The sequence below is a fragment of the Pelodiscus sinensis genome, chromosome 12 (assembly GCF_052426305.1).
Source record: "Pelodiscus sinensis isolate ZL-2025 chromosome 12, ASM5242630v1, whole genome shotgun sequence".
Lineage (NCBI taxonomy): Eukaryota > Metazoa > Chordata > Testudines > Trionychidae > Pelodiscus > Pelodiscus sinensis.
In genome coordinates, this window is record NC_143063.1 from 46,129,993 (window position 1) to 46,156,249 (window position 26,257).

The 26,257-nt window shown below is 47.7% G+C and overlaps 1 protein-coding gene across 2 annotated transcripts in view; it reads right to left on the minus strand.

Annotated features, from left to right (window-relative positions):
* The window catches only part of FBXO31 (F-box protein 31), a 50,527-nt gene that overhangs the window by 23,621 nt on the left and 649 nt on the right, over positions 1-26,257 (minus strand). Inside the window, exons 2-5 of one of the 2 annotated variants that reach the window (XM_075939930.2) lie at positions 16,519-16,590; positions 13,376-13,462; positions 1,363-1,439; positions 215-382 (exon numbers count right to left, since the gene is read on the minus strand). In XM_075939930.2, the coding sequence (XP_075796045.2) occupies positions 215-382; positions 1,363-1,439; positions 13,376-13,462; positions 16,519-16,590 (404 nt within the window). The remainder of the gene's footprint in view (positions 1-214; positions 383-1,362; positions 1,440-13,375; positions 13,463-16,518; positions 16,591-26,257) is intronic. The other variant, XM_075939931.2, reaches the window with a different exon arrangement.

Genomic DNA, 26,257 nt, shown 5'->3' on the forward strand with positions numbered 1-26,257 from the left:
CCAGGAGATGGCCAAATGACCTCCATCCATCACTAAACCAAAGCCGACTGGGTAGACACAAAGAGCAAAGCCTCGTGTGGGACCCATCACGGTTGCGGCGTCACATCCTCTCCCACTGGATACTTATTTACAGGCCCAGGAAATGCAAACGCCTCTCCGGTGTCCGAGCGAAGTATCCTGGGGAAGGGGAGAGTGCGCGTGGGCTGGAGCTCACCTGGATATGGCCATTGTGGGGCCCCTTGTGGCCGTACATACACTCAACAGTCGCACATTTCCTCTCCATGAGGTGAATCCGGAAAAGGGGCTTGAATCTCATTGGGTCGTCCACGTGAGGGTCATGAGGGGGCAGGTACATCCAGCCAATGATAAACAGGCCATCTACCTGTGAAGAGGTGGGAGAAACAAATGGAATCCAGGTTCCCCCATCCTTCGTTCACTGAGGAGCAGCTATTGCCTCGGGCCCAAACCTCTCCAGTTAGGGGGCGAGGTGGCTCTCGCCAGAGCACTGCAGCTGTTTTCAGGCAGATGCATTTCCAGCGCTAGACAGCTGCTTCCCAAAGCCCAGATCACAGCCCAAATATAGACAGTGCCGCTTCCGTCAGAGGGAAGAACCATCCTTCTAGAGCTTTGCTTTGTGAGATGAGGAGTCACATCTCTTACTGCAAGCAGCTTGATGCCAGATACGCGCCGAGGCTTGTCAGGCGCCAGTTGGTTTGTGACAAGTCCAGATTGCCAGCAATTCTCTTACAGGGAGATTTTCTAGCCTCATAATTGTCTGGCTTTTGGATAACAAATTGTTGGGCGCTATCACCAGAGTGGGTAAGGAAGGCCAGGATCTCCTTCACTCGCTAAAACATGTGAATAAGCCAGCTCTTCTTCCCACCCCTTACTGCAAACCTCATCCCATTCTCACCCACAATGGGAAAGTGGCCGTGGAGAGCAAGGAGTCAGCAACAGACACAAGGCCAGATCGGCACGGTGGTCTCTCTTCACATGCTAACAGAACTGGACAACTAACCAGGGCGCTCGTTGCCTGGCAATGTTGCGATGGAAGAAAACACAACAGAGCTCAGTAAAGAACTGGGTACTTTCATGGAGCATAGGTCCATCAATGGCTACTAGCCAACATGCTCAGAGGCTCAACCCTGTGTTTGGGGCAACCCTAACCATCTGAGCACCTGGAGCAGTGAGGGAGAGACAGCCCTGTTCACTCTGATTACTATGTTCTCACCTGCATATGGGGAATGTGGGAAGTGTCAACTTACGCCAAAGAGAGAAGCATCAAGTTTAAAAGGCACTTGTACAACATGGGTAGCTGGGAGAAACTGATGCCATAAGATTCTGGGGCATCTCTGTACTCACCACTACGTTCAGCAGTCCCCCGTAGGGGCCAATGTCCGGCTGCCACAGTCCCAAGATGTGTCGGTATTGGTGCAGCACTAGGGAACAGAAGAGAGAACAAGACATTTCCCAGTGAACGCAGCCAGAGGGTTGCAAGAGGAGAGGAAGAGGCGGCCATTAAACTGCACAGAGTACTGACTGACACCACCTCAAACAAGGTCCTTACTGCGGACGGGAGAGAGAATCCCACCTTCCCCTAAACCAGAGGGGCCAGTTCTGAAGACTTTTTAAAAGCTGTCACATGAAGCTTACTGCAAACACACACACTCTTCTCTTACGCAGCGTCACTCTTGCCGGGAGCACGGACAAGAGCTAACTTTTCAAGGATTTACACAGGCAGAGATCCAAGGACCCAACTAGCAAACAACTTTCCAGCGGAAAAGCCTCTCATTCAGACCTGTTGATAGACATCACATGCTCTGCTTGGAGCCTACACGTGCAAGGTATTCACTTCCCTGAGCACAAGCAAGATGTTCTCGACACCAGACACTTCTGGCTGAAGTGTCCGGTGAATGGGGGCTGAATGGGGGGGGGGGGGGGAAGAGAAGCGGAAGTCGGAAACATACACATAGGGTAGATCAGGGAAGACAAACAGCATTCGCTTTAAGAGAACATCCCCTTGTCCAAACAGAGGCATCCCCCTGCCTCCATTTGAGCTCCTGATCCTCATGCGATTCAGCTACGATGGCCAACTAACCGCACACACATCAGAGTCCCTGACAGCAGCGCCCAGAACACGGGGCGTCATTACAGATTCAACATGTACAGACGACCTTGTAGTAACCTATTGAGATTTCTCCTTTTCACCATTTCCTCAGAGCTGCTCCCAACCACCATCTACCGTAGCATATCGTGCACTTTGGATCCTCATCTTACAGCTAGTTAAGGGTTAAAGCCTACCCAAAAAAGGGGGAACAAGTAGGAAAGTTTTCCGCAAGTTGGAAACCACAAGTAATTCTTTGAACCCGGCCAAGCCGCAGACAGAAGAAGTCATAAGGAACTGAAAGTATCCATTCCATTTGCCTGCCTCGCGTGGAGATTACAGAGGCTACTCCGCTCTGATTCTAAAGCATCAGCTGAGACATAGCAGGAGTTTTACGTGTTTAATAGCCTAATGTGAACGAAGGACACAGGCTGATAGGGACCTCCTGTTACCTTGTCCAGCCCTCTCCATAGAATCACAGAACACTAGAACTGGAAGGGACCTCGAGAGACCATCAAGTCCAGTCCCCTGCCCTCACAGGAGGGCTAAGCACAGATCATCCCTGACAGATGTTTGTCTAATCTGCTCTTAAGTATCTCCACCTAGAAGATTCATCTGGTACTGCTCGGGTCCTCAACTCAGAAAGTCAATTTTTTGGTGTGGGTCTGGGGAGGAGGGGTTCAGGATGCAGGCTGCCCCAGGGAGAGGGGACAACCCCAGCTGTGTCTCACAGCAGTTTGGGTCCAGGTGAGAAGTGCCTGACCAAGGCTGCTGCAGCAGGCACAGCTGGGGGAGAGGTGCATGTCCTCCAGCTGGGGGACAAACAGACAGGCATTCTGACATATATAGCTGTCCCTTTTTCCACCTCTGACCCCTGCTGGTTCAACGGGGTTATAGCCGTCCAGGTACCCACCACTGGCCCCTCGCAGTCATTCTGCAGTATAACTCCCTCCTATCACACCTCTCTCTCTCCATTTTATGAGAAAAATCAAATTCCACACACATCCCATCACCTTGGCACAACCAACCCCTTAAGTTATAAGAAAAAACTGCATATCAAATTTGCTGGTCCTAGCTCTTACTTTTAGGAGTTCTTGAACAAATGGACTCAGACAGATGCACATTTCTAAAATACATAGTAAAACAGGAGATTCCACAACCTCCTTGGGCAATTTATTCCAGGACTTAAGCACCGTGACTAGGGATGTAAAAGAACAGTCGACTATCCAATAAGCCTAGGCTTAACGGGTAGTCGAGTTGACTACTCACATTTTCCCCTGCTTGCTGCCTCTATATCAGAGGCAGCAAGGGGAGGAAGAGAGCCGGATTAAAAGCAGGCTCTCCCCAGCACCATCTCCACGCTGCCAGAGGGTGGCAGGAGAGGCAGAGGTGCAGCACGGGACCTGGCATGAGCAGGGACTAATTCAGTCCCGCTCACGGTGGCTTTGGGACACTACGGCTCTGCCTTTTAAATGTAGTAAGAGCCCAGCAGCTCTTATGTATAAAAGTGCAGAAACACTGTGGGGTTAACTTCTGGGGCTGGCACAAGCTCACCCCTGGGAGCTAACCCCACTGTGGGCACTGCAGTTTAAATGTACGTTATCGACTAATCAAGTAGTGGATGAAAATTACATCGACTGCTCAGTTAGTTGATTAATTGCAATTTAACATCCCTAACCCTGACAGGTAGGAAGTTTTTCCTGATATCCAATCTAAACCTCTCTTGTTCCAATTTAAATCTGCTGCTTCTTATCAGAGGTTAAGGAGAATAATTTTTCTCCCTCCTCGAGACACCCTTTAGGTACTTGAAAGCTGTTCATGTCCCTTCTCAGTCTTCTCTTTTCTAAACTAAAACCGAATTCTTTCGGTCTTCCCCCATAGGTTATGTTTTCTAGATCTTCAATCATTCTTGTTGCTCTTTTCTGGACCTTCTCCAATTTCTCCACGTTTTTCTTGAAATGTGGTGCCCAGAACTGGTCACAATACTTCCATTCAGGCCTAATCAAGGCAGACAAAAGCAGAAGAATTATCTAGTGTGCCTTGCTTACAACACACCCATTAATGCAGTCCAGAATGATTTTTGCTGTTTTTGCAACAGTGTCACGCTGCTGAGACATATTTACCTTGTGGTTTACTATTACCCCTAGATCCCTTTCTGCAGTACTCCTTGCTAGACAGCCACTTCCCATTTTAGTGGCATTAAATTGTTTCTTCCTAAGTGGAATACTTTGCATTTCTTCTTATTGAACTCCTATTTACCTCAAATCATTTTTCCAGTTTGTTCATTGCGGGCAACCATGCTATTGTAGGAGGAGACAGGGCATTTTTACCTCTGTATTTGGCAGCTGGAATGCAATGTTGAATTCTGGTGTTCATAATAGAAGAAGGATTTTGATAAATTTGCAAGGGTTCAGAAACAAGCCATAAGAATAATTAGGGGACTAGAAAAATCTACCTTAGAGCAATAATCTCAAGGAACTCCATCTATTTAGCTTCACAAAGAAAAGTTTAAAGAAGTGACTTGATCACAGTCGAAATACCTACACGGGAAACAGAAAGGTCTGACAATCCAATAACTGCAAGTAAACGTTAGACAAATTTAGACAGTAATTAACCAGTGGAACAATTTACCAATTCTCCATCACTGACACGTTTTTTTTTTTTAATCAAGATGGGATGTTTTTCTAAAAGATCTACTTTAGGGATTATTTAAAGGTGGATCTCTGTTCTGTGTTATGCAGGGGGTCAGACTAAATTCCAATTGTACTTTCTGGCTTTTTACTCTGACCCATAGTCATAATTTTCCGCAAAAAGCGGTTTATATACATGAGTCTTCATAGGGCACTTAGGTCAGTATTACATTCTGCTGCTCTGTTTATTCAACTGCATGGCTCAAAAGTCTTTGGTAGGAAGAGAGAGGCAAGAAATAGATCTTGTCTCCCTCTGATAACAAGCCACCACACTTTGATAAAGTCACACTCCCACTCTGTAAGTACATGGAGCAATTAACTGATTTTAACTAGTCCAGATTAAGCTGGTGGGAATCCTGTTACTGAAGAACTTTAAGTCCAAAGTGTTTGTGTTAAAAAGTAACTGTATAGAAGTAAACAGGAACATTCATTATATAAATGCCTTCGCATGTGGGGTCCAGGACACTGAAGATGGCTGTTTAAATCCCAAACAGCCCCACACTAGGGAAGAACTGGAAAGCGACAGAGGAGAAACTGGTCCAATTTCACTCAGCCCATAGAGCGAAGCACAAATTACAAACTGCATGAAAGATACAAAGTGGACGAGACTTAAAAATGAGTCTAAGTGCCTTCCTTTAATACACAAGAAGCCCCATGCACAGCTAGCTGTCTCCTCCACCCTGTTTGGGCATGGTTGATAAAGACCAGCGGCTTTTAAGATTAGAACGGGAAACCTGGCTTTCATCTGAACTGGAGGAAGAAAAGCTCTTCCATTAGAACCATCGTCAGGGCTAATTGCTACAGCTGACAGTCTTGCCTTCACACCAGGCTTTTAAATACAAGCAAGTCCCTGTTCAAAAAAGGAGAGGCTTGTACTGAACAAGGTTCATAAACTCAGTGCCTGGGTAATCAGCCAGTTACAGATTAGTTCAGGGAAGGCCATGTTTGCTTAGGGAAAGTGGCTGAGTCATACCAACAGCGAGCTCAGTGACTGACATCACCCTTGAGCGTAGATAAAAATCGGAGTCTCCTGCCACTGGGCGGCTGAACAAACTGAGCAGTCCAAGACTCAGATGCCCTTCTCTCTCCAGTAATGTGAAAGGCTTTTAACAGCTGTTCAGAGCCCGAAGATTCCCTAATCAGCCCAATGGGAATAGACTGTTCCCAGACAGAACCTGCAACTTGAGCAGCCTTAAAAACTAACTGCAGTCTCTCTACCCCCTTCCTGGTACTTGCTAATAAACCTCTTAGGAGGCAGGGAAAGTCTCTCAGGGTATGTCTACACTACCCTCCTAGTTCGAACTAGGAGGGTAATGTAGGCATACCGCACTTGCAAATGATGCCCGGGATTTGACTTTCCCGGGCTTCATTTGCATAAGCGGGGAGCCGCCATTTTTAACACCCCGCTGGTTCGAACCCCGTGCAGCGCGGCTACACGGGCTCGAACTAGGTAGTTCGAACTAGAATTCCTATTCCGAACTACCGGTACACCTCGAGGACACTGCAGGTGTACCGGTAGTTCGGAATAGGAATCCTAGTTCGAACTACCTAGTTCGAGCCCCGTGTAGCCGCGCTGCACGGGGTTCGAACCAGCGGGGTGTTACAAATGGCGGCTCCCCGCTTATGCAAATGAAGCCCGGGAAATTCAAATCCCGGGCTTCATTTGCAAGTGCGGTATGCCTACATTACACTACCCTCCTAGTTCGAACTAGGAGGGTAGTGTAGACATACCCTCAGTTATCTGCATCTTAAGGTGGGGGGAAGCTCTATTTCTTTTGTTTTTAAAGCAAGTCTCCAGGAAAAGTGATAACATCTGGGCTTCCCACCACAATGGCTTTGGTTCAGATTGTCGCCACTGGGAGGGGCAGAGCGCCCCCTGCAGCAGCACTGCGTGGCTGAACCTCAGTCAGCCCAACATGTGCTTTCTCTACAGTCAAGGCCTGGTTAGTTACAACTATGATTCTGAAAGATGGAAAGACTGAGGACGAATCTGCAAGCTCTCTCTTAATTCTGGATGGAAGCAGCCTCCTCTCCCCCCCCACTTTCCAATTGGCTCCTCCTCCCCTCTTTGTACCTACAAGAATGGCTATATTGGGTCAGACCAAATGTCCATCCAGCCCAGTATCCTGTCTACCGACAGTGACCAATGCCAGGTGTCCCAGAGGGAGTGAATTGAACAGGTAATGATCAAGCAATCTCTCTCCTGCCACCCATCTCCATCCTCTGACAAATAGAGGCCGGGGACACCATTCCTTACCCATACTGGCTAATAGCCATTAATGGACTTAACTAGATACATTCATGGAGGTTCTCTTTTAAATCCTGTAATAGTCCTAGCCTTCACAACCTCCTCAGGCAAGGAGTTCCACAGACTGACTGGCTGTGTCTAGACTGGCAAGTTTTTCTGCAAAAGCGGCCACTTTTGCGGAAAAACTTGCCAGCTGTCTACACTGGCCGCTTGATTTTGCGCAAAAGCACTGACTTTCTACTGTCTGAAATCAGTGCTTCTTGCGCAAATACTATGCTGCTCCCGTTCGGGCAAAAGCCCTTTTCCGGAAATGCTTTTGTGCAAAAGGGCCAGTGTAGACAGCTGAAAACTGTTTTGCGCAAAAAAGCCCCGATGGCGAAAATGGCAATCGGGGCTTTCTTGCGCAAAACCGCATCTAGATTGGCACGGACGCTTTTCCGCAAAAAGTGCTTTTGCGGAAAAGCGTCCGTGCCAATCTAGGCGCTCTTTTCCACAAATGCTTTTAACAGAAAAACTTTTCCGTTAAAAGCATTTGCGGAAAATCATACCAGTCTAGACATAACCCCTATGTAATGTGTGAAGAAGAACTTCCATTTGTTTTAAACCTGCTGCCCATTAGTTTCATTTAGTGGCCCCTAGTTCTTATATTATGGGAACAAGTAAATAACTTTTCCTTATTCACTTTCTCCACACCACTCATGATTTTATAGACCTCTATCATATCCCCCCTCAGTCTCCTCTTTTCCAAGCTGAAAAGTTCCACTCTCTTTAATCTCCTCACATGGGACCCGTTTCAAACCCCTAATAATTTTAGTTGCCCTTCTCTGAACCTTTTCTAACGCCAGTATATCTTTTTTGAGATGAGGAGACCACATCTGTACGTAGTATTCCAGATGTGGGTGTACCAGGGATTTATATAATGGCAATAAGATATTCTGTCTTATTCGTTACCCCTTTTTAATGATTTCTAACATCCTGTTTGCTTTTTTGACTGCCACTGCACACTCCGTGGACATTTTCAGAGAACGATCCACGACTACTCCAAGATCTCTTTCCTGATTAGTTGTAGCTAAATTAGCCCCCATCATATTATATGTATAGTTGGGGTTATTTTTTCCAATGTGCATTACTTTACATTTATCCACATTACATTTCATTTGCCATTTTGTTGCCCAGTCACTTAGTTTGGAGAGATCTTTTTAAAGTTCTTCACAGTCTGCTTTGGTCTTAACTATCTTGAGCAGCTTAATATTGTCTGCAAACTTGGTACAGAGTTAGAGGGATCCCCTTGGGATAGAGTTCCCTGTCCCCATCCAGGGAATCTGTGTAGGGATCTCCTTCTGGTTATCCAGGCTCTGGTTCAGCTTTTCTGGCCCCAATGCATGTGGCCAGAAGCTACCTTCAGTAGGGTGATGGAGGTGTCTGGTCTCAGCAGCTTACACAGACAGCCAACGAGGGGTGACCAATTAGCGCCAACTGGGGTGAGGTCTGTTACAGAGGGCTTGTGTACACAGGGAAGCTATTGCAAACTGAGCGAGGGTGTGAGTTTAAAGTGGGATAGATATTCCCTCACGTACACAAACCCAGCAACACTTCTGCTGGAAACTGACTGTGACCCATCATTCACAGGGCCATCAGGCTGTCAACCTCAAAGGGGAGGGCAATTGGAAAAGGGATTGTATTCAGTCAGGGAAGGGACAGGAGGCAGCACAAGCCCCCAACTCCCTTGGGAGAGAATTTGCTTGGGTAAGCTCCAGTATCAGTGTTATCCACCTACAATCAGGTAAGAGAAATAAAGATAACGTTACTGACCCAATTCAGAATAATTCAGCCAAGTGAGATCTACACAGCTGGGACATGACACAGAAAGCAGTTTTAGTCTTGGGGACACCTGTCAGAAGAGGATGGGGACCACTTCAGATACCATGAATGCTAACTAAAAGTTCTTGCAGCAGCATCTGGCTTCTACTGCCTGATCACAAGTACTAGATGCTGCACATTTCACTGAAAACTCCAGTCTCCAGGGCAAGAGGAGCTGGGAACAAATGAAAGGAGCTTAGATCAACCCTGCGATTCAGTGTTTAGTTCTTTAAGGCTCACCTGCCGAGCAAACAGGCATCAACAGTCAGTAATTTGGGAGGCTGGGGGAACAACTAAGAGGTTTGCCATTGGGGGAACAGCATGAAACCCAACGTTGGAGCTGTTGAAAATGACACACTCATACCAGTTATTCACTAAATCTGTAAAGCAATTCAGATTCCTGTGGGGCAGCCTGCTCCTATGTCACTTCCTTCAAGGTGGAGATCTGGCTGGAGGGTGCATCCAAGGACCAACTCCAGTCATCTGAAGAAGTGGCTGTGCCTACAAAAGCTCATGATACCATCGACACATTTTGTTAGTCTATAAAGTGCTACCAGACCATTTGTTGTTTTTTGTTTTTTAAGTTTATCCTGTACAGACTAACGTGGCTACCCCCTGAAGCAATTGAGACATGATCATTACTGGTTCCTTTTATGGACGGGTCACTCATAGGCCACTTCACTTCTAGCTCTCACTGAAGTTATCAGCTCAAGGGCTACTTCAAACCCTCCCAGTTTGGCTGAAACCAAATGGTCGCTTTTAACTCTTTAGTGCAGGTGAGTTCACAGCATCCACACCACATGTTAGCACATGGCAGGAAGCCACAATCCCAAACATAAATGAGTTAGTAGCTCCATCCCGGATTACCCACCTCTGCAAAATGACCATGCGCTCATCCTCAGAGATGGCAAAGCTGGCTTTATGCACACCCCAAGTACCAAGCCAAACTGGTTTCTCACTCAAGTTCATTAGTTAGATCCAAATCTCACCTTGCTGCAGCCAAGACAGCATTAAATCCTTGCTGCATTAACAGTTATGAAGGTTATGTACACTCATGGAGAAAGGGCTGTTTGTTGGAGATGCACGTCACAGGCTCCAAAATACTACGGAGACCTGAGCTTAGAAAGGTATTCGGGCTTCATGAGAAATGTGCTAACAGAGCAGAGGACTGTACAGAGACTCAAATTTTGCAACGACAACAACAAAAAAGTGAATTTGTAGTTTTCCCATAGCACAAGGATGGCACTTGGTTTGGATAAAGTGACAGACCATGTCATTCAGATCAAGTCAGAGTACGACAAACAAGACCATTGCGTCTCCATAGATCTATGTGAGTTTATCTGCATCCCTTGTGATGGTCTCTAAACACACTCAGCATTAAAAGCAGAGGGGGCCATGGATTAAATCGGCTTGGCAAAATTCAGTTTTACACTTTTAAAATAAAAAAATTAAAAAGCCTTAAATATTGAGATCAATTTAAGTTCTCATACCCCGTGTTCCCTGTAAGCGAAGCACATTTCAAATGCAGAACTGCAGTGCGTATGGTTCCTGGAACCAGCGCGAGCCGGAACCAAGCAGTCCCAGCTCACACCCGTCTGGGATCGCTGCGCCTCTGCATTTTAAATATAAGAGCCGGGGGTGGGGGGGTGCAGTAGGGGGGCTCTTGCCACATTAAAAAAAAGCAGAGCTGCAACAGTCCAGAGCCGGCGCGAGCCAGGACTGCTTGGTCCCGGCTTGAGCTGACTCCAGGAGCTACCCCCGCTGCGGCTCTACAGAGCGGCCCCCTTATCAACTAATCGTGTATTTGATACAAATTCCTGCTTTGGGGCAAAATCTATTTATAGGTCAGGAATGAAACAATAGGGGAGTTGGCCAGCAGGAGAAACCAAGACACAATTTGTGGCAAGCAAGGGGTATCAACTACACAATTAGCCAAATAACTGTGCTTTAACATCCTTAACCAGAAGGTTGCAAAGTCAAGGTGACCCCTAATTTACTGCCTGCAGATGAACCACATGACTCCAGGGTCACTCAGTATTTTCAATAAGCTCCATGCACCCAAGGAAACTTGAGCGTAAAGGTCACTTGAGCAGCAGTCCTGGGGCTTTCTAGTATAATTTTCATTCCTAAACACGTTCAGATTTTCTGGATGCACATAAGTGGAAGACCCCAGTGCTCATTTACACACTGGCAGAGTTCCCATTCCATCAAGCTTATATTTCAGGATCTCTCCCTACAGGCGATAAATCCATCCATGGCTATTAGCCAAGATGGCCTGGGATGCAGATCCATGCTCCAGGTTCTGGACTGACACTGACAGAGGCTAGATCATTCAATTGCCTTGTTCCAGTCATTCCCTCTGAAGCATTTAGCACTGGGCATTGTCTAAAGACTGGACAAGATTGACCACTGCTCTGATCCAGTATGGCCTGTGATGTTGCACCCCCATATTTTTAATGGAAATATGGTTTTGAATATGGATAAGCAGAACCAATGTCTTACGCAAATTGGAACATCTAACCTATCACTGGACAGTTTGCAGTCCCCTGAATGCGTATATTTTATTTGTGTGCATGTATCATTCTTGCATGTGACATTACAAATAGGAAGAATAAACCCATTTATCTATCTAGATGTGCTACTGAAAGCCATTAACAGTATTCAAAACAATCATCTGTAAATAGTCTTTCCCTGTACGCCTGGACAATGGTAAATCCTACAAAAACAGCTGGCCCAGTCACCTGATGCTGGAACCCATTTTGAATATGGCACTTTTCCCTGGCGGTGGAGGAAGGGTTGAAGCTAAATTCAAAGGATTCCTGCCTTGGGGCAAAATCTATTTATAGGTCAGGCATGAGACATCAGGGAAGCTGGCCAGCAGGAGAAACCAAGACACCCTTTGCTTACCACCAAGATGACTGCGGAGGACAACAGACTGAACAGTAGGAAGAATCAGACCCAAACTAGGTGGCTGCCTACTTTGTGAAAAAAGAGGATTAAAACAACTGTTAAGGCAAGCAACTGCATGTAACTAGCTTAGCTGGTGTGTTTTATTTTGCTTAGTAACTTTGACCTGTCATAATTTGAAACCACTTAAATCCGACGTTTTATACTTAAGGAAATAACTTATCAACAAAACCAGTGTTAATTATTGTTACCTGTGGGGCTGAAGGGACAACAGCCATGCATGCCTCTTTCATTGATAAAGGGAGGGTGGGCTTAGTGGTATGATCAGTCCATCAAGGGACAGTCTCAAAGGCATCTGTGACAACTCATCACACGGCCTGTCTTAGGAAACTTCCCTTTATTAGGATTAAATACAAATCTTGAAGTCCAGAGTTTATTTTATGAGGAGGAACGAAGCAGGCATTCCCCTCTCTAAATGACATGCCTCAAGCTGATGTCCAGTGATCTCACCCAGGGCATGTCTACACTCCCAAAATAACTTTCACAATAGCATGTCCACATTATGGGGAAGCCTCAAAATTCGTCCGAGGCAGGCTCCATTAATGTGGACATGCTACCTCAACTTAGAGGCTCTGGAAGCACTGAGGAGAAACTAGTTTGAATGACTCTGGGGAGTGGTTCTTTCGAAACAGCAGCAGAGCATCCACTCTACCGCTATTTCGAAATAACTATTTCAAAATTTGCATTATTCCTTGTCGAAAGCAGTTCTTATTTTGAAATAACAGGCTGGTTGTTTCAAAATAACAGGTTTTGTAGATTGGACCTTGCTTGTTATTTCAAAATAAGGGGAGTTATTCTGAAATAACTCCCTAGTGTAGACCAGGACTAAGACACCAGAGAGAGGGGACTACAGTTCAGAGAAAACTAAAGGAAAGTTGCAGAACGGACCATCGTTATGACAAAGCTGGGAACATTAAGGATCAGCTTTTTTTGGGTGTGGGCAGAGACATCCTCTTAGACTCATCCAGAGGGACGGGACAAAATCTAGAGCAGCAGGTTTTCAGATTGCAACCCACTCAGCTCAGAGCTGAGCCCATGTGACATTCTCAGGGTCATACAGATTGTATTGAATGTGGCCCACAATGGTAACTAGATCAAGAACCACTCAGCTAGAGCCTAATAGTGTCATTTATGGGGCTGGATAGTGTTGGGGAGAGTTGGTCTCAGGAGCAATGTGAGTAGTTTCCGCCTCTCCAAAGCACACGCAAGCCCACTGCTCTGGAAAGCATCTGCTCCCTGTACCTAATTAGTTTCTACCAGTCTAAAACATCAAGAGGATGCTCTTCCAGCACCTCTGAGGGGTGAGTACTACTCCCCCTAGGTTACAACTGGCCACGCTACCTAAGGCATCACCTCAAAGTTCCTAAGAACCAAGTCATGGGAAAGCCTGGGTGACCAGGTCTCCATATTCTGCTCCCAAGGCAGTTTGTTTGCAGTAACTCCACACGCCATGCAGTGCCACGTGCGTGCTCAGTGCAGAAAGCGTTTGCTAATGGAGGTACGTACGGCAGGTGTAAACATCTCTGTACTCCATGTGTTCGTAGTCGGGAAGGATTTTCATAAAACGCCCCGACTTCACTCGTGGATTTATACCTGGACAGACATAGCAGGGTAAGTACCAGAGAAGCTCATTTCCCTCTGATAACGTTAATCTGAATCAACCAGACAGAAAGGCGCCCTTCACTCCCCAACACAGATCAGCCACTCAGCAGAATTCAGAACATAAGTTACTGATGTCACCAAACAAATTCCGAGTGGTGTTATGCAGGACATAACTGAAGATTTTTGGCTCTTTTCATGCCTCCATCCAGCCATTGGTTATCAAAAACACAATCTAGATCTTGGGTTTGGCTTTATTCCTAATTCTCTTAGTGTAGGGTGTAGAACAAGCATTCATTGTTTGAACCATGAAGTCTGAATTCTGCCAACAGTCCCAAATAAATTTTACTGCAACTAAAAAGTTCTGCACGACACTAGAGAATGAGAGCACACCACCAGGTAATCCTTTCAGGATAGCTGAGCAGGAAAGTACCCTTAAGTTTGTAAACAGATGTTTGCTGAATCTAAAAACTGACCACAAGCCAAGGATTTCACATCCCTGCAAATCAGGGTAAGGTTCAGGAAAGGTGGAATGAGCTGACAAGTGTTTTGACATGGCAGAAGCCTGGAGAAACTATGCAGGTCAGGACTCAGATTGTCAGATAGGCAGTAAGAAGCTTGTTTATTTAGAAATGGACTAGAGGTATGCTTTCTGCAGGCAAAACACTGTGTTCTACAGTGTTAAATGCTCACCAAGGACCTTCTACCTGGAAGGAGACTAAAGGTATTAACCACATTGGGAGGTGCTTCGACGTGTAAAGAAACTGCACAAACAGGACCATAGCAGGTACATGATTAATAGACAGCTTGTAACTAATATGACTCTAGCTGTAATGGAAGCCAAACTGCACAGCAAAGAAGAGCAAGAAAATTCCCCACAGTTATTTTCTAAGCACTACGTACACTCGAGTTGCCCTGAGTAGTCTCCCAGGGAAGTAAGTGGTTCCCTTCTCATTTTAGATAGGGAAATTGAGGCACAGTGAAGTTACATGGTCAAGACCATACAGCGACAGGATATCTAGCTCCCACCATTAAGGTTTGATGCACCAGGTCACCATTGCTTTTGACAGCAAGATGAAGCACCACACCCATTTGAAAGGAGTCAGCCATCCTGGGGATGGCTAAGCATAATCAAGACTCTCACAGTGGTGACCTACGAAGGGAAACATTTTTAACGAGCTGAGCCCCTGTCTATAAGGGCCTTGGAACTGTCTATAAGGGCCAACAGTTTGTCACTAGTGATTTCCTGAAGACCTGCAGTTGTTCCATTCCCTCCTAGACGGATTCAGCATCAGCCTTTGAGACCCATAAAACCCATGGGTTCCCTGATTTTGGTGGCAAGGACAGACCAATTCAGGACTGTGGGGCTGGTGTCAGCCAGCTTGCTGCTGGGGTTGAAGCAAGCGCCCCCAGCTGCCTACCTGCAACTGATCCAGCCAATGTAGTCTCTGACCACTAAGTAGGAGGGGCAGCTTGAGCTTACTAAGCAGGGGACTCCAGCATTCAAATGCCAGTTCAGGGTTATGCTGAATCTGCCTGTATTGCCTCTAGGGATTTGAACGAGTAGTTGATTAACTGATTAGCCTAGGCTAATTCGTTAATCTAATTGACTACTTGCATTCCCACCCCCCTGCTGCCTCTGAATCAGAGGCACAAGGGGGGAGGGAAACAGGAGCCAGTGCTGCTGACTGGGCTCTGCGTGCCGCCTGCACCCCCCTCCCATGCTGCTACCTCTATCAGAAGCAACAGTGTTTGGGGGGGGGGGGGGGGGGGAGGCAACCGCAGAGCAGTCTCTGCTTGCGGCAAGCCTGGGCCTGCCATGGGCAGAGGCTGCTTTGCAGCAACAGCCCCTGTTTGCAGGGGGTCCCAGCCCCCCATGGATAGGGACTGCTGCCAGAGCCTCTGGCCGTGGGGGGTCCCAGCCCTGGCCGCCGCAGACAGAGGCTGCTTTGTGGCAGCCTCACCCGCTCTCTCTCCTGCCCAGCAGCCTCTGTCCGTGGAGCACTCAGACAGGGGCTGCTGCTGTCTCTGTACCAGTCTGCGAGGGACCTGGTTTTTAAACTGTCTCTCCTCATGGACCATCTCCCTCCTGGCAGCAGCACAGGGTGGCAGGGAGCTCCTCAGAGTGAGGCAGGAACACACTGGCCGCCAGCCCTGCCCCCGGGGACTATAGAATAGTCGACTAAATGCTAGGAATTCATGCGGCTAGTCAACTATTCAATTAACCAAGAGCTAACAACTCTAGCTGCCTCTTCCTCCTCCTTCCCCACTGTACAAAAAGGATAAAACTCAGCTACCTCCCAGCGGGCTAGTGATAACCAAGGAGTTTGCATTTGTAAAGCACTTACATGAAAGTGGCAACATCCACCAGAATGCATGGGCAGCCGCTGCTTATTTGGAGATGTGTCCTAGCAACAATTGTGGATGATACTATGCAGGCCCACCACAGTCGGGACCCCCTTGTTCTGCAGGAGTAGTTTTGGAATGTTGGGGGCAGGTGAGGGAAGTAAAGGAACAGATAACCTCCCTCTCCCCCTTGTGTGTGTCAAGCGGTAATAGGTGCTGTACAAAGAAACATTTCCCCAATGTACTGTATCAGTGAACAGCAGTAGATTACATTGGGGAAAGGGAGTGGGACTTTGTTAGAAGACCATACAAAGATAAAACCTACTGCGATTAATACAGGTTACCCACTGGCCAGATCTGTAAGGAGCAAACAAAACCAAACAATTGAAGATACTTTAAAAATCCTACACACAGATTAAAAGCTCTCATCAGATTTGCCTGAGCTGTTACCAGTTACTAAACATGCTAGTCACAAACTAATATCCAGAGACCCTCAGATTCTGGTTTCTTCCAGTGAAAGAAACACAGCAATTCTTGATATCTGTCTGGTGTTAAAATGGTATGGGAGCCAAACTCATTACAATCTGTGCCAAGACAGACAGGGTCTGTGTTTCAAATGTTCAGAATATTCATTGAAAAATTCATTTGTAAAAATGGAACTAAACCAGATCAGGAGCACATAGACCTGCACTGACTTCACTTACGTTTGGCATAGACATCTCGACAGGACACTCCAGTGACCTCCAGTTTCCGTAAGTTCTCACAGACACCATATTCTGCAATGACAAGATAGAAGGTGTTGAAGAGATAATATAATGAATGATCTTGTGAAAAAGTCTGGACTGTCCACAGAATTTTAGGATTCCTACAACTGCAACAAGAATTTAAGCAGCCTTAAATTCAATCCCATGGATTTTATTTAGATAACAACCTTGCAAATTGCTCTATTGGTTTGCATATAATCTTGTTGCTCTTTTCCAGAAGCACAAAAAGAAAGCTGAGTGACATTCCTTTCCAGATTCACTTCTCAGAATCCTTAATACATTTTGCAAGTGATGGCTGGCTGCCTGCAACACATCATGACAAGTTCTTGCTGGTAAATTACAGACACATCTAGAATAGGTAGCAGCATAAAGTGGGGGAAAATGACCCATCCAAACTGATCCTCTGTCAGGAGAGCAAATCATCATTGCAACTGGTAGCTTTACCCCCAACAAGCAAAAAAGTGTGTATTAAGACTCAAGGAAAATGGTCACATTTCCGAGTACTGGAAGATCTATAGCTGAGATCACTGTAAAAGAGTAAGACTGTTTCATGGCCCCAAGTTGTGGAGAATGTAAGAGTCTGCATGTACAAATACACTTGCGAACAATCAGACTGAAATGGATTCTTTGCTTTGCAGATACCTCTGACTGGTTTGTTTTCAATACAGTCTGTTAATCATCCGGGGATCTTAAAAGCCTTTTCAACATTTTAAAAGTAACTTTAAACAGGAAATGGGAGACTCCACTGCAGTTTCAAAAGGCAAGCATTAAAATTTAATTCTTACACATAGCCAACAAGCACTAGCAAACAGTACAGCAAAAGAAATCCTGTAACAGCAAGGGAAGAGGGGAAACGTATCAAATAGCAAGGAGGAGCTTAGTGCCAAAAGCAAGTCAGCTGCAGATACCCTCATATCCCTCAGTAGGGAAAATCCACACTTTCTGAAAACCTCAACTGCACCTGCTAAAAAAATCAGACACCAGCTTCCTTCAGTAGATTAAAGCACCTGATAGCTCCTCACACCTGTCAGATATCCAATACCAAGCTTGTCCTTAAAGAACCCCAGGGAAGCCACCTGATCCGAAACCCTCTCTCGCACAAGGGATGGTGCCCATCAAGCTTCCTTCAATTTATGATTAACTATTGCTGCCTGTTACCAGTATCTATTCCCAATAACTAGCACTGTACTCTGATTTCAAGTTATAGGCAAAGCAGACATCAATCATGTTCTTACTATACATATGTGCCTACGTAGATACATGTTTGGCAACGGTATGCATCATCATCTGACAGAGCACCCACGAGATTACATGCACTTTGGAAGGTTGACCTGGGTTACTGCAGGAACCAATGTGCACAGTCTCTTGCTACAAGAAGTGTGTTGAATAAAAACAGGAAGGGGATAGGAGGGAGAAAACATATTCCCCGCATTATAAACTTCTGCTCATCAGCAAGAGCAGGATGAAGCCCTAGTTTAGGATGGGAGATGGGGAGGGAGTACAATTAGCTAATGAACAGACAGCAAAGCTTCCAGGAATGCACTTCGAGCCTAGCACAAAACAAGCCATTTCGAGCTGGGCTGGAGCCAATCGAACGTATGCAGCAATCTTGCAGATTCGTGAAACCAAAGCGCATTTCCAGCTTTTAATTCAGGACCTACCCCACAAATGATGCCATGTCCCTCCTGCCAATCTGGCAGGTATTCTACTGCTTTTAACGTTAGCTTGTGTCTTGTTTGGTAACAGAGTAATATCAGTGACATGATAAAAGCAATAGGCTTTTGCAGCTGGTCTGTGATTCAGGAAATTACAGGCCTTCACAAGAGGCTAGAAGTGGTGTTGTCACAGCCTATGGTTTGGAGAATAGCTAGTTCATATACTAAAGCAAAGGTTCACTTGCCTACAGAGCCAGCAAGAGGGCTGCTATGTCTGGCTGTGTGCTTTGCACAGCAAGCAATGCAGATAGATTAAATTGGATTCCGTCATCCAAAGTCAGACTGCAGGGGGAAAAAACCACGTAGGGATGTTACAGGTCCAGCTGAGTGCCTCTTTTGGTCACTGACGCAGCTACTGAACCCCCAGGTTTTTTAAGCCCATAGAAACTGATTGATGTCCAAGTACTGCCACTATCATAACGTCTCTCAGGTGCAGACCTTCTCTTTGGCACATACACCCGCAACAGCAGTGCCACATGGCTCCCCACCACTCAGCCCCCAGAACCAGCGATGACCCCTCAGACTCTCCCTGTCACTTAAACACCAATCCTGGGGGAATTCTGCAATTTTACTATGGCTCCAAATGCAACAATTGCTAACACACCCTTTCCATGAACTCCACTAACAACTCCATAGAATCCATCAGAATTCCTAAGCTGTATCAAATCACCACAAGACAATTCTGTTCAAAATATATTTTTTCGTTTTGTTCTTTATTAGTCAGGGTAGGAGTGTGATGACTCTCTTCCTCCAGGAGATGGGCTCCTGATGTCACACAATAACATGATCCTCACTTTGGAATTACATCATCAAGCCTGTCTAAACTAGTGGAAACACTGATCAAACAAAGAAATCATTATGTAAGCTGGGAAAAACCATTCAATGAAACAAAGATCCCGTCAATTAGCATCATTAAGTCGCAGGGGAATACTGGATGTTTCCAGCAAGGGTATACTGGATGTTTGGGTATACTGGATGTTTCCAGCAAGAATCATCTTCTCAAACATTAGAAAATTCCTAAAAACCATTCCAGTGCCATTCATTTCCATTGCTATGTGACATGAGGCATGCAAGTCCTGCAAGAATTTCATCTAGTTTGCTGGCAAGAATGTCATTTTAGGAAATTCCTACAAGTCAGAATCCTGGTCTACTCAGTAATATGAACTACAACCAGAAGCCCATACTGGCTTTACTTAACTGCCAATACTTTGGTCTCCACAACCTGTAATTTTGTATCTTTTACCACTACCACAGCCCTTCAAGGAAAAAAAAACAACCACTTAACTCCCCTACTACTCCCACATCCAATCCCAACTTTTATTAAAGACAAGAATGCTCACCAGAGCATTGACAGCACTATTTATTCTTGACTCTGGAAAGGATAAAGGGGAGGTTAAACTAAGCTAAGAGCTGTGTAATACTGCAATGCAACTACAGGGGAAAAAATACTGTTTTGCTCTCCCTGACAATCAAATGGGAGGTTTCCAGTAGATCCTGCTTCACTGCAATTAAGGTTATTTTAAGGGAAGTTCTCAATGCGCCAGAAATTAAATGCTGAAAATGTTTTAAAGCCTTAATGTGGATGGAAATTCACTGCCATCGTGAGAGCGGCTGCTCATAATCTTACTTCAAAAGGAAGGCTAGAACTTGATTATGAAACTGTTCTACTTGCTGGGAAGGCTGCTCTTAGGTTAACTGACAGGACTTCTGTATTTACCATGTGTTGAGTAAATCTTACCAGCGTTGCCAGGCCCTGTGGAATTTAAAGTATTAAACAGTGCACTGTTTATTATGGCCTGCACTTAAGTGTAACATTGTCAGCTTCCTGATTTACACATTTGTAAGTGCAGTGTATTATCTCTTTTGCTTTCTTCTCTTCCTGGTTTCACTCTTCCTTCTCTTCTATAACAGATTGTGGTATGTATTTTTCTATTTACACTTTTTCTCCCCCCGCCCTCCGAACTGTTCCTCTACCTTCCCCACAACCAATTTTTTTCTGCAGAATAGACACCATGATAAATAGCAGCAGCTACTGTTACTACGCTCTTGAACAGGCGTAAAGAATTTGGAAGTGCTTTTCAAGGAAGTCTTTAGTAGTGAGCAAGGAAACAGACATTGGAGATAGTCAGGTACAAAAAACATTTGTGAACCTGCAGATCCAGAGACACCAAATTTATGCCACACTACAGCTACCAGTTACTAGCAACTAAGTCTTTTTGTTGTGTCTATGCAAGCACATTAGGAGCATGAAAGGCTGTATGTGATAAGGTGTGAAGTGGCTATAGGTCTGACATGGATGCAAAGACCACACACAGGTGAGTCATGTCATTAAGTGCACACAAGGGGTCAGTGAAAAGCTTTGTACACTGGCAATGGGAGATGGGCTTATGTTCACAGCTCTGGACAAGTCACTCCCTCCCCCCATCCCTGTGCATGACTTAGCTTCCACATCTGTAGAACAGATGCCCACCACTGTAAAGTGTTCTGAGATCTACAGACGACTAACCTACAGGTGCCAAGTGGAACAAAGACTGTCTCATGATGAGTATTTAACAGCTAATATTTTCTCCCCAACCTTCTTTACACAAAAAAATTACAGTATTTTAATTTGTGAAGTCTAAAATCTGATTATGATGAACCACAGGTGAAATTACCTAGACAGGTGTCCTGATGTGGTGTGTTTTCACACTATTCAACATCTGGTTGCCATTAAATCACAAGCATATGTGGTCATGGGTTAATTAAGGTAAGTCAACTCAAAAACCAAAGTGTGTAGTAAAGTGATAGCATTCCTCTTGCCAAACAAGCAGGTCAGAGAAACTGTTTATCCCAAACAGTCACAATGATAAAAGGGCATCACCCCAAAGATATCTAGCTACATACGTTGCACAACTAGCTAATGTTTCCCCACATTCATTCTCCAGTTTCAGTGTCACAGGCAAAAGCAACTGCCTATAGGTTCACTCCCCCCTACACAAAATACTGCTCCAAGTACTGCGATAAAAATTGAGTAGGCCTGCAATTACACTGAGACAAGGTGTCAGAACTCATTTGACTAAGAGGTTTGATTTGCATTTTTAATTATAGACTATGGCTACAATGTTAGGACCATTTATTACCCTTGATCCACGGCAGTGATCTGAAGATAATTGTATGTAAGCATGAAAATCAGAGGTAAAGGCATAGCTCTATGTTTACTTGGCCAGTTGTATCTGCACAACAGCAACAACCGTACAACCAACCAAGAAGTTACAGTACCCACAACTGTAATCTGGAAGTACAGATCTGATACATTCAGTGCCTTAAGAGTTAATATGTTATTGTTCGGAATAGAACTATGTTATTGAATTCACCCTTTTGCTCTATTTTAGGCATATTACATAAAGAGAATACTTTTCTAGCCAAACTGTCGTAAGATAACTCTCATCCCAAAACAATACTTATTTTTGTACATCGCACCTACCTAAAGATTGGTTGGTCTTCCCCTATCCAAGTTTGAAAGTCATGCAATCTTATACTCACTACTAAGTGGAGATAGCATATGAAGACGCAACGCTCCAGATACACACATACAAACATGAGTCCAACATGCCTACAACAATGCATGGAACTCCACACATTTCCAAGCATCTGAGTTATTCCTATGATGAGAAATTCAATTAAACTCAGAGTGTATTTGAATTTATTCTCTCTTATATGGAGAGCATTATTTGAATATATGCAACAGCTCTACTAATGAAAGACAGGGAGATGGTGAGTTATTACACTAACAGATTGCACAAGTATGAATCTTATTGATAATCTGAACTTTCAAAATTATAGTTCCCACACTGATGGGGGGTGGCCACATTACATCTAAGAAGGTAAAATAATTTACCTTCTATACAGCAATACCAAATGCTATATACAGTACATTAACAAATTACAGTTTCAAGAGATGCCATAACTGGATTTATTGAATTAGGAGTTTAAAGTCTAATTCCTATGGTCATGTTTACAGAGTTATAAGAGCTTGTTGTATTCCTGGGAGAAGGCTGATTTTTTTCATCTGTCTAAAGCACTGTGCATGCATTGCTTTTGGTATAGGAAGTGCTCTGGTGGATCAGATTAGGGGTTTATCTAAATCAGAATCCTTTCTCTGACAGTGGCCAAACCCAGATGCTTAAGAGAAAACACAAGGAGCTGTAGCGAACAGTTATGCAATACTAATGTGCTGGTATGAGTAGTTTCATACTACATCTTGCCGACCACTGTGTAGTCTATGCCTTGAAGGCAGGAGATGTTATACATACAAGTTTTCAATCTTACCTCATGTAACTGTGATTGCTCTTATCATACACAGTCTTATTTTCCTTTGAATTCTACTAAATTCTTGGCCTCAATGATATATAGTGACAGTGAGATTCATAGATCATTTGTGAGTTGGGAAAAAAGATATTTTCTTGTATCAGTATTAAATTTGGTTTATTTTAACATTAGTGTCTCTTTGTACAATAAGAAACAGATGGCATTGTATAAAATAAACACATCACACTCACGTGTGAGAACTTTGTTTTTTGTGAGTTGTGGTTTTGACAAACATTTATGATCTAGAGACTTTGAAAATGTTTGTGAAATTTAACTATACAGGTATAGATTCTTCTTTCCCACCCTTATAATGAGAACTGAAAAGTGGATGCTACTTTTTTTTGGTCCTTCTCCCAAAAAAATTTAATCCATGGGCAAGAAGGATCACACCAGGCTGAGAAAACACACTGCAACTTCTTGGGAACTGTCTTCAGTACTTAGTCTATCCATGGGTTCTCACCAGTGCTAAAAGCACCATCAGCTGCCCTCCAGTGCAAATAAGCAACCATCCATCTCCCTGCAGCACAGGGTGCTGTCCTTAATGCATCTGAACACTGTCTTTCTATTTGATGGCACTGAAAGCAGCTGCCTGGCGTGCTCAAACACTCCAACTAGATGCGTTCACTGGCAGGTCCAAAATGTTAATATATGTATGTATATATACACACGCGCGCACACACACACACACACACACACACACACACGATATCATGGCTGGCCGCAAATGCACCACATAGCAAGAGATGTAACGGGTACCGTTCTGGGAGAAGCAGAAGCTAGGTAGGCAACGTGAAGGGTGTCAGGACAGCTGAGTTAGCAGAGAGGGGACAGGCAATAGGGTGTCTGCAAAGCAAAGGACAAGGAGCAAAAAGCATCCATTACATGTTAGTAGGAAAGGACTGGGGCTCTGAAGATGGTCATGCCCTGAATGCAGCAGGTTGTCTTTACAGAAGTGGTAGGGAGATGCTCCAGGGAGAGGGGAGGATTGGCACCCTGGTTGTGACATGCTCACCAGCACCACGCAGAAGCTGGTACCCACCCAACTGCACGCACGGGGTCCCCAACCAGTCCCAGCACCTAGTGTCCCTAGTATCAACACCCCCACCATCCCCAGTGTCTCCCTACTTTACCCACAAACCGTTAGCTACCCCTTAGCTGTCCGCACCCAAAGGCTACCTTCCCCCCATGCTTCTCTGTCCCATAGGACCTTTTCCAGAGACACCCCCCCACACACATACTTGCAGACTCAACCTCATACTATGCCCCTTTTCGGACTCCTCCTCAGCACCCCCTCCCTGGATCTGGCCTCTTCAGAGACACCCCATACCGTGCATCTAGTGCTCCCTGGGTGCCCTGGGTCTCACCAACCCCCACCTCGAGCCTGGCCCCTTCCAGAGCCCCCAGTGGACCCTCTGGCATGAACACGGTCACCCCAAGTCTCTCCCATACTCAGACCCATCTGAGCCTTGCCCCCACCCCAGGTCTGTCCCATAGACAGCCCCCAGAGGAGCTCTGGGCCCCGAACTCCCACTCCGGGTCTGTCCCGTAGAGTGTCCCCAAGGGAGCTCTGGGCCCCGAACCCCTGCTCTGAGTCAGTCCCAGACAGTGCCCCCTGGGGAACCTCTGGGCCCCGAACTCCCCGCTCCGGGTCTGTCCCGGACAGTGCCCCCAGGGGAGCCTCTGGGCCCCGAACCCCCGCTCCGGGTCTGTCCCGGACAGTGCCCCCCGGGGAAACCCTGGGCCCCGAACCTCCGCTCCGGGTCTCTCCCGGACAGTGCCCCCAGGGGAGCTCTGGGCCCCGAACCCCCGCTCCGGGTCTGTCCCGGACAGTGCCCCCCGGGGAAACCCTGGGCCCCGAACCCCCGCTCCGGGTCTGTCCCGGACAGTGCCCCCCGGGGAACCTCTGGGCCCCGAACCCCCGCTCCGGGTCTGTCCCGGACAGTGCCCCCCGGGGAACCTCTGGGCCCCGAACCCCCGCTCCGGGTCTGTCCCGGACAGTGCCCCCCGGGGAACCTCTGGGCCCCGAACCCCCGCTCCGGGTCTGTCCCGGACAGTGCCCCCCGGGGAACCTCTGGGCCCCGAACCCCCGCTCCGGGTCTGTCCCGGACAGTGCCCCCCGGGGAACCTCTGGGCCCCGAACCCCCGCTCCGGGTCTGTCCCGGACAGTGCCCCCGGGGAACCTCTGGGCCCCGAACCCCCGCTCCGGGTCTGTCCCGGACAGTGCCCCCGGGGAACCTCTGGGCCCCGAACCCTCGCTCCGGGTCTGTCCCGGACAGTGCCCCCCGGGGAACCTCTGGGCCCCGAACCCCCGCTCCGGGTCTGTCCCGGACAGTGCCCCCCGGGGGAGCTCTGGGCCCCGAACCCCCGCTCCGGGTCTGTCCCGGACAGTGCCCCCCGGGGACCTCTGGGCCCCGAACCCCCGCTCCGGGTCTGTCCCGGACAGTGCCCCCCGGGGAACCTCTGGGCCCCGAACCCCCGCTCCGGGTCTGTCCCGGACAGTGCCCCCCGGGGAACCTCTGGGCCCCGAACCTCCGCTCCGGGTCTGTCCCGGACAGTGCCCCCCGGGGAACCTCTGGGCCCCGAACCCCCGCTCCGGGTCTGTCCCGGACAGTGCCCCCCGGGGAACCTCTGGGCCCCGAACCCCCGCTCCGGGTCTGTCCCGGACAGTGCCCCCCGGGGAACCTCTGGGCCCCGAACCCCCGCTCCGGGTCTGTCCCGGACAGTGCCCCCCGGGGAACCTCTGGGCCCCGAACCCTCGCTCCGGGTCTGTCCCGGACAGTGCCCCCAGGGGAGCTCTGGGCCCCGAACCCTCGCTCCGGGTCTGTCCCGGACAGTGCCCCCCGGGGAACCTCTGGGCCCCGAACCCCCGCTCCGGGTCTGTCCCGGACAGTGCCCCCCGGGGAACCTCTGGGCCCCGAACCCCCGCTCCGGGTCTGTCCCGGACAGTGCCCCCCGGGGAGCTCTGGGCCCCGAACCCCCGCTCCGGGTCTGTCCCGGACAGTGCCCCCCGGGGAGCTCTGGGCCCCGAACCCCCGCTCCGGGTCTGTCCCGGACAGTGCCCCCCGGGGAACCTCTGGGCCCCGAACCCCCGCTCCGGGTCTGTCCCGGACAGTGCCCCCCGGGGAACCTCTGGGCCCCGAACCCCCGCTCCGGGTCTGTCCCGGACAGTGCCCCCGGGGAACCTCTGGGCCCCGAACCCCCGCTCCGGGTCTGTCCCGGACAGTGCCCCCCGGGGAACCTCTGGGCCCCGAACCCCCGCTCCGGGTCTGTCCCGGACAGTGCTCCCCGGGGAGCTCTGGGCCCCGAACCCCCGCTCCGGGTCTGTCCCGGACAGTGCCCCCCGGGGAGCTCTGGGCACCGAATCCCCGCTCCGGGTCTGTCCCGGACAGTGCCCCCCGGGGAACCTCTGGGCCCCGAACCCCCGCTCCGGGTCTGTCCCGGACAGTGCCCCCCGGGGAGCCTCTGGGCCCCGAACCCCCGCTCCGGGTCTGTCCCGGACAGTGCCCCCCGGGGACCTCTGGGCCCCGAACCCCCGCTCCGGGTCTGTCCCGGACAGTGCCCCCCGGGGAGCTCTGGGCCCCGAACCCCCGCTCCGGGTCTGTCCCGGACAGTGCCCC